Below are 9,014 nucleotides of genomic sequence, written 5' to 3'. Positions count from 1 at the left end.
CTTGACAATCCTCATAAGGCTGCGGTTCTCTCGGTTGGTTGTGCATCTTTTTCTTCCACACTTTTTCCTTCCACTCAACTTTCTGTTAACATGCTTGGATACAGCACTCTGTGAACAGCCAGCTTCTTTGGCAATGAATGTTTGTGGCTTACCCTCCTTGTGAAGGGTGTCAATGATTGTCTTCTGGACAACTGTCAGATCAGTAGTCTTCCCCATGATTGTGTAGCCTAGTGAACCAATTTGAGAGACCATTTCGAAGGCTCAGGAAACCTTTGCAGGTGTTTTGAGTTGCTTAGCTGATTGGCATGTCACCATATTCTAATTTGTTGAGATAGTGAATTGGTGGGTTTTTGTTAAATGTGAGCCAAAATCATCACAATTAAAAGAACCAAAGACTTAAACTACTTCAGTCTGTGTGCATTGCATTTATTTAATACACGAGTTCCACAGTTTGAGTTGAATTACTGAAATAAATGAACTTTTCCACGACATTCTAATTTATTGAGATGCACCTGTATGAATCAGGTTCCTATAATAAACATTTGCATTTTGGCAAAAAAAAAAAAGTTTAATTATACCTGAACGTCCATCCCAAATGCCTGGTGGCACAGGACGAGATACAGCTCACACAGAAAAACTCGCATTATTCTTGAACTGCTGCCTTGCAATACAAATCTTAAGACTGCTGATAATTCAGATTACTCCGTTCACTTGAATCCTATTTCCCGATGGAACTGTTACTCACCATATGCTCATGACTGAGATTGCAAAATATATTCAGATAATTTTAGTAACCTTTTTACTTAAAAACTTATATGACATCACACCTAAACTCAATTATGTTTCATTTTAAGTCTTAAAAAAACAGGATGTGTTGCTTTAAAAGTGACATATGTAAAATAAAATATCAAACTCTATACAGATTAATCATTTTGTAACCATCTCCCATTTGAGTAAAAAATGCATTCACACAAACATTCACTTAAAACCATAATTAGTTTTGCACTTTATTCTTCAAAAAACAGCAGCAAATGAGTTTGTGCGCTAGGTGGAATGCAATGTATATCTGTGTATGTGTAACTGTCATTCATAGATTCAAGATCTGTCTGAATGCACTAATCACTGACATTGACACTAATCAAAACAATGCCTTTTTTTTTCCAATATCACAAAGACTGAAGGTCCCTTTTGGTATTTCAAACCATGTCAAACCAGTCTTAGAGTATACACAAACACTGAATTAAAAAGACAAGATTTAGCGCTCGCCCCCCTCACACTGGATTACATAAAAAAATAAACAGTACATGACAATCTTAAAAATCAGTTTGGTTTTATCCACCTATCAACAATGAAAATAGTAAATTTAAATGCTAGAGTGCAAAGTTTGATTTTAAGAAATACGGTAAAATGACACCCCTCAATCTGAAGCTCTGCAATTAATCAGACTTCAGACAACTACTAGTGATTGACAGAGGTATGTTCTGAGGAGTTCTGGGATGTGCTTTGGAACAAATAGGCATGAGTCAAAGATTTACGAATGCAGGAAAGCGAGTCTGGTTCTCAAACCAGACCTCTATACGCAATGCTGGTGTTCACTTTGAGTGGGACATTCAGTGGATTCTAAACCCAGTTAGTCTTAATCTCAGCGCTGATGCATAAAAGAAAGTTCTGGTCCTGAAACGGTCATGATGATGGATGTCCTGGCAGACCATCAAATGAAGTTCAGCCTTTCCCATTGCCCTCGTCAGAACAGCTTTATCATGCTTTCTCTTGACTTGCCAACTCCCACCCACTTCACTGAAAAGAGAAAAAAAATTCTCTCATGACCATTTTGATATTTCTAAGCATGCCAGGAGGTTACATTTTTGTTAATGCATATGTAAGTTATCTATACAGTAGGGCTGCACGATAAATCGCATGCGATATTTAACGCGCATCTTATCAGTAAAGCCGGTTCTGTAATCAGCGGTAAATCTCCATCACCTGCGGGCTTTCACATTGAGCAGCATTAACTACACAGAGCCGTTGTTCACTGATGAGTTGTGCAAAACCACGTCCATATTCGCGCGATATTTTGCGCTGCTCGTCAGTGAACAACGGCTCTGTGTAGTTAATGCTGCTCAATGTGAAAGCCCGCAGGTGATGGAGATTTACCGCTGATTACAGAACCGGCTTTACTGATAAGATGCGCGTTAAATATCGCATGCGATTTATCGTGCAGCCCTACTATACAGTATGAGTATTTACCTGGAACCTCCAGGAACTTCTCGATAAAGCAAATGTAAGATTGTGCCTGTGAAGGCAGCTCATCAAAACTGCGGACTCCCTCAGTACTACAACACCAGCCAGGGAACGTCTCATAAGTCACTTGAACCTTTGTGAGGACATCCATGTTTGCTGAAATACACAATGATATGGTTCTATGCTTATACTGTACATGTTACAATATTACTATACTGCTTATGTGTGAATACCATTGTAATGTGTGAGAAATATGAAAATGTGTAACAAATAGTCAACTTACCAGGAAAACTGGGAAGAGGCTTTCCATCAACTGTGTAGGTTATGCCAATCTTTATTTCCGGCAATGTGTCAAGAATGTCCAACTTGGTCAGAGCAATGCTGAGAGAAACAAAAGGAAAAGTATTGTTAAATTAATTAACTAAACCAAGCATACTAACAGTTTAACCTGTGCCATAGCTAAAAAATATATATATATATATATTAGACAACAGTTTTCAACATTGAAAATAAGAAATGTTATTGAGCACCACATAAGCATATTAGTATGATTTGCCATCACAGGAATAAATCACATGTTAAAATACATTTGAATACAACATTTTAATATTTTACAATATTACTGTTCTACTGGTAACATTTTTTATTAAATAAATGCAGCTGTATTGAGCATAAAAGACGTTACTTTTTTTTTTTTTGAGTGTTAGTGTATGTAAAACACTTAACAACTCACGCTGAAAAACCATTAACCATGTGGGCATAGCGAACCAAAACCAGGTCCAGCCATCCACAGCGACGCCGCCTGCCTGTTGTTACACCAAATTCCCTCCCTCTGCTCTGAAGCAGATCACCAGTGTCCTAGAAAACATCAAAAAGAACATTAACAATTTTCAAATATAATACATGAGGGAATATCACAGAGTCACTGACACACACTCACATTATCTTGCTCAGTAGGGAATGCCCCCACTCCCACCCTGGTGGTGTAGGCCTTCACCACTCCATACACACGGCCAACATGAGATGGGGGGACCCCAAGACCTGTGCAAACACCTCCGACAGTACAGTTTGATGAGGTCACAAAGGGGTAGGTCCCTGAAAGAGAAGGAAACGTTAGACATTTGCATCATTCACACTGGCAAATACACTTTCCACTGTCCTCAGTTTCAAAGCACACCAGTGGATCTCCCATTTTAAGCAGGATTGCTGTTCATACCGAAATCGATATCCAGTAATGCAGCGTTGGCTCCTTCCACCAGAATCTTCTTGCTTGGCCCGTTGAGGGCTTTGTGCATGAAATAAACCCCATCAGTTACTAGAGGACGTAACCTCTCAGCATAACCCTGTGGGTGAAATGGAGAAAATATTACTTGGCAAGTTCATGAATGAGCAGTTTCACAGATCATATTGAAAGATGCCAAGACGCTAATCACCTTCAGTTGCTCAAGCTCAGCATCAATATCAATATTAAGGTTAGGATATGTGGTCTGAAAATGGCCAGCCAGCACCCGAAACCTGTAGAGAGATATTTACATGTATTTATCTTTCTGCCACGAGGGTCAATCTGATCACCGAGGCATTGATTTGTAGCCTACAATAAGAATATGTAATTGCCATAAAATTATAATGTGAATTAAAAATTAATAATCAAAGTTACAATATTAAGACAAACAATTGACAATTAGGATTGCATAAACATGCAGTTCTAAATTTCAGAGAAAAAAAAAAAAAGTCTAACAAAAGCAGATATGCTTATTTTCATATACAGTTTTCTGAAAAATTGTAAAGAAATATATAATAATACTCACTTTTCCTCAAAGACTGTAAAGTCTGAGACCAGATCACACACTCTCAGTCCATTACGTGCTGCTTTGGAGGAATATGTAGGTCCAATGCCCTTCTTAGTGGTGCCCAAACTGAAAAACAAAGGAGGGTGAACTCAATATTAAAACTGAAGAAAATGATCTACAAATTAAGCTTTTATAAGGTCAAAAAAATAAACCTCACTTCTTCCCTGCCTGCTGCTGTCTCAGCTGCTCCTGTATCCCATCAACGGCTTGATGGAAATTGAACACTACACAGAAAAATAGAAGAGCTCTAATTCCAATGGCATAGATATCAGTTTCTTGGTGTTTTTAGTTGTCAGAGACAATGCTGCACATAGTCAATGTCATCAGGAATAAACCCAAATTACTCAAGGCCTGATGAAGTCAAAACAGAACCATACCAATATGTGCCCGGTCAGATATCTTCAGTCGTTCCTCCCATCCTTGAAGTCCTAAATTAAACAAAGCAAAAGAACTCATTAATAAAAAACAAAAACAAATACCTCATCTAACAGAGATGGGGTAGAACATTTTTTCAATTATATATACATTACAGTTTAAGTATGTGAGGGAATGTCACTGAGTTTTACCTCCTGGCCTACTCTCTACTTGTTCTATGTAATGAGTGACTTGTTTCTTTGTTCTTGCAACAACCACAACTTTTTGTAAGAAACAATGCTCTTTTTGCATAATTTTCATATTTTATATTGGTACAGTGGTACCTTTAAGTAAATAAAACATTCCTTACATGCTCATTTAGTTAAAAAAAAAAAAAAAACAGCAAGTGGTCACCAAGCTTATATTAGTATTATTTTTTTTTTTAACTGTGTTGATTTTGTTACTTCGTAACAATAGCTGTTCTATACGGATCATGTTTTTTTCATGAGGGGCAAAAAACATTTTTTAATTTTTTTGAGAGAAAATGCATTGAGATATATATATAGAATATCATCAAAATGTGCAAAAATATAGAGGTACGACTCTTAGCTATATAGCCCAGACCAAATAAATAAGTATTTTAAATAAATAGATTAATCAAATGAAATTACACAAATAATCAACATTTGGTATTTTACTCCATAAACAGATTTACCATTTACCAACTTACCATTGCCTTTCTGCGAGTTCTTCTCAGCCTCCTCAAAAAGTCCTGGCAGGTGTATCACAACACCATTTCCTGCGGGACAGAACAAAAAAAGATCTCAGCAAACACAACAGCAAGTCAGAAGTTCAAACAATGAACTGAGGTTAATACAGAGAAGACATTATAAATACGTACTTTTAAATGAAAACTCGGTAAAAATAAAAACAAATAAAAAACTAGGGGGAAGGTCAAACAAAAACATACCAACAAAAGAAATGGCCTTTTTGTTGAGAACGCCGCTAGGTAGCAAGTGAAAGTCATACTCCACCGAGTCCACCACCACTGTGTGTCCCGCGTTATTTCCTCCCTGATAATACACAGCTGTTACAAACATGAACGCAAGTATCGCGATAAGATAAGAATCTAGCCGCAGGAAACGTTACATAATTTGTCCTGCCAACAAGTGGCGATGGCAAAGAATAAAATAAACTTTGTTCATTATAAGGTTAGTGTTGCGACTTCTGCAAGTGATTCCTTCTGCTTTTACCTCAGTCTAATAACAGCAAGCCTCAGACAGTACAGACATAACGTTAACGGTTGCGCAAACTCTCCTAAACACAAAATGACGAGCGGTTGGATACGTTACCCACCTGGCATCTGCACACAATGTCGGCGTCCATTGCCAAGAGGTCGACCACTTTCCCCTTCCCCTCATCGCCCCACTGAGCTCCCAACACGACGGTCACTTTATTCTGGGGCTCCCGCAGGCTCCGCAGAGAGTCCACGCTGTCTCTGGAGCGCTTGAGCGCGGGTTCACCGTTCAGAGAGGCCGTTTCCTGACCATCAGACATTGTACTGTCCGCAGCCATGCCGAAAGTGTGTGAAGAACAGCGTTAACGCGGCTACACTACTCCAATATGGTTGCGCGCGAAATCGACCATCAAAATAAAAGTCCAAAAAGAAACAAAAGTGGTGGTGGGGTTTGCAAACACATTGCCGTCAAAACTGCACAAAGAACATGCATGCTTGTAAAAAATAAATTGGAGGGAGTGACACTTACTATTGAAATGGAATTCAATTAAATGTATTTTCCACAGGTTTGGTGATATTGTCCGTTTTAGACGCTTGTTATATCCTGTGTCTGTTCCCCTTTCGGGCTTGAACTGATGGTAAAACTAATGACATTATTTACTGTCTTTACATTTATTTTGAAAGATGAAGCTCGCGATTATGGTAAGGGGCGTTACATTTCCGACGAGTGCTTGCGGTGTTCGGCCAATCACAATGCACTGGGTCAGCTGGCCAATCAGAGCAGACTGCGCTTGTCGGAAGGAGGGACTTTGTAGAAAACGAAGCGTTTGAGAGAGGCGGGGCATAGAGGACCTACAATAATGTACAGTATTTGAAAAATAATGTGTTTTTTGAACATTAAAGCATGTCAACATATTCTGTTACACCAAATACACAAAATAATGATCTTTAAAAAAGCATCATATGACCCCTTTAAGTAGTTAAGATGTCCAACATTCCTTACATGTTCATTTACTAAAACAAAAAAACAAAAGAAAAGCAGCGAGGGATCACCAAGTCTAGATAACTATTTTTTTTAAACCGTGTTTATTTGGCAAAAAATAATTTGCATGTACTTTATAATAACAGCTGTTCTATCCAGATCTTGTATTTTTCATTTGGGGGCAAAAAAGAAAATGCATTGTGATATACATAAAATAATGAGATACAATTTTTTAACTATAGCCTATATCACAGACCTAATAAATAGGTTTCAAAAAAATAACATATATTGAGCAAATTATATTACACTGATGATATCACAATGACATAGTGACTTCAAGATTATGAATTTTACTCCGTGAACAGATAACTTACCATTGCCTTTCCGTGAGTTCTTCTCAGCCTCCTCAAAAAGTCCTGGCAGGTGTATCACAACACCATTTCCTGCGGGACAGAACAAAAAAAGATCTCAGCAAACACAACAGCAAGTCAGAAGTTCAAACAATGAACTGAGGTTAATACAGAGAAGACATTATAAATACGTACTTTTAAATGAAAACTCGGTAAAAATAAAAACAAATAAAAAACTAGGGGGAAGGTCAAACAAAAACATACCAACAAAAGAAATGGCCTTTTTGTTGAGAACGCCGCTAGGTAGCAAGTGAAAGTCATACTCCACCGAGTCCACCACCACTGTGTGTCCCGCGTTATTTCCTCCCTGATAATACACAGCTGTTACAAACATGAACGCAAGTATCGCGATAAGATAAGAATCTAGCCGCAGGAAACGTTACATAATTTGTCCTGCCAACAAGTGGCGATGGCAAAGAATAAAATAAACTTTGTTCATTATAAGGTTAGTGTTGCGACTTCTGCAAGTGATTCCTTCTGCTTTTACCTCAGTCTAATAACAGCAAGCCTCAGACAGTACAGACATAACGTTAACGGTTGCGCAAACTCTCCTAAACACAAAATGACGAGCGGTTGGATACGTTACCCACCTGGCATCTGCACACAATGTCGGCGTCCATTGCCAAGAGGTCGACCACTTTCCCCTTCCCCTCATCGCCCCACTGAGCTCCCAACACGACGGTCACTTTATTCTGGGGCTCCCGCAGGATCCGCAGAGAGTCCACGCTGTCTCTGGAGCGCTTGAGCGCGGGTTCACCGTTCAGAGAGGCCGTTTCCTGACCATCAGACATTGTACTGTCCGCAGCCATGCCGAAAGTGTGTGAAGAACAGCGTTAACGCGGCTACACTACTCCAATATGGTTGCGCGCGAAATCGACCATCAAAATAAAAGTCCAGAAAGAAACAAAAGTGGTGGGGGGGTTTGCAAACACATTGCCGTCAAAACTGCACAAAGAACATGCATGCTTGTAAAAAATAAATTGGAGGGAGTGACACTTACTATTGAAATGGAATTCAATTAAATGTATTTTCCACAAGATGGTGATATTGACCGTTTTAGACGCTTGTTATATCTCACTTCGTGGACGTATTTTGGCGGGTAGATGGTGTGGGAATATAAAGTCTTGCGTTTATAATTTTTTTTTTCTTTTATTACTTGTAAACATTGTGTGTGTGCATCTTATTATAGTTAATATTTTTGCTCAGACTCCGTTTGCTCAACCATAACAGCTGTCAACCTCTTTGCGATCTAGTAAATCTAGTAGTCTGAATATTTACTTTAATTTAATAATAATAATAACCTTCTTTAAAACAAACAGCCAAACCAGTATGAGCCACATTTCAAAATATAGGTAAAGCGCATTTAAGAAGTTAGAAGTGCAATAAAAATCCTATTCAACTATTAAAACAATTTTAATCTTAGTTGTTTAAACAATAGTTTACCAACAGAAGACATAAACTGGACATAAAAACGTTACAATTCTAGAATAAGATTACACTGCTCAGGCTTGACAACCGAGGCTACGCCATGAACGGCAAGAAGCTTCAATATCTTCTTTTAACAAAAAAAATACCTTCTTTTCACACAGCAGCATGTTTCTTTGGAATAACGGGCGATGTTATCAATCAAAACCCTTTCAGAGACATTTGAAGAAGAGTGTTGGATATCTGTTGTGTGTTGTTTAGCCTGCTTGACCGTATGTTGGGAGTTTGTATGTAGGGAAGGGAAACTCAGGTTGTGATAAAGCTGTATGCAAAGCACTGTGCTATTGTTTATCTAACTTAAGATAACAGTTCAGTTGCAGTGTATAATGTTTAAATCGTTCTATATGGATCACCCAAACACAATAAAAAGGCGTTTCACCAGTGTTTTGTGCGTCAGCTGTTTCATCACTGGTTGGGTTGGCATTGACAAACTCAATGAAACTCAATGAAAGTGT

General features: G+C 38.3%; 2 protein-coding genes across 2 annotated transcripts; both read right to left on the bottom strand.

The window, feature by feature from the left end:
• Window positions 1-977: 977 nt before the first annotated feature.
• On the bottom strand, window positions 978-6,174 carry LOC107669388 (adenylosuccinate synthetase isozyme 2-like). The gene is made up of 13 exons (XM_016461590.1): window positions 5,802-6,174; window positions 5,416-5,518; window positions 5,176-5,244; window positions 4,469-4,519; window positions 4,249-4,315; window positions 4,050-4,157; window positions 3,675-3,756; window positions 3,458-3,584; window positions 3,182-3,336; window positions 2,975-3,099; window positions 2,525-2,622; window positions 2,248-2,397; window positions 978-1,797 (listed from the first exon to the last, which is right to left on the bottom strand). The coding sequence occupies exons 1-13, from the start codon at window positions 6,018-6,020 to the stop codon at window positions 1,745-1,747; spliced, it is 1,407 nt and encodes a 468-aa protein (XP_016317076.1). The 5' UTR covers window positions 6,021-6,174; the 3' UTR covers window positions 978-1,744.
• A 792-nt stretch (window positions 6,175-6,966) lies between these two features.
• Window positions 6,967-8,031, bottom strand: LOC107669306 (adenylosuccinate synthetase isozyme 2-like). The gene is made up of 4 exons (XM_016461473.1): window positions 7,665-8,031; window positions 7,279-7,381; window positions 7,039-7,107; window positions 6,967-6,971 (listed from the first exon to the last, which is right to left on the bottom strand). Exons 1-4 carry the CDS (start codon window positions 7,881-7,883, stop codon window positions 6,967-6,969), a joined length of 396 nt encoding a protein of 131 aa, XP_016316959.1. The 5' UTR covers window positions 7,884-8,031.
• Between the last annotated feature and the right edge of the window lie 983 nt (window positions 8,032-9,014).

This window comes from Sinocyclocheilus anshuiensis, unplaced genomic scaffold, assembly GCF_001515605.1.
Source record: "Sinocyclocheilus anshuiensis isolate Anshui unplaced genomic scaffold, SAMN03320099.WGS_v1.1 scaffold180, whole genome shotgun sequence".
NCBI classification, from domain to species: domain Eukaryota; kingdom Metazoa; phylum Chordata; class Actinopteri; order Cypriniformes; family Cyprinidae; genus Sinocyclocheilus; species Sinocyclocheilus anshuiensis.
The sequence above is the reverse complement of the archived record's forward strand: the minus strand, read 5'-3'. Positions and strand labels throughout refer to the sequence as shown.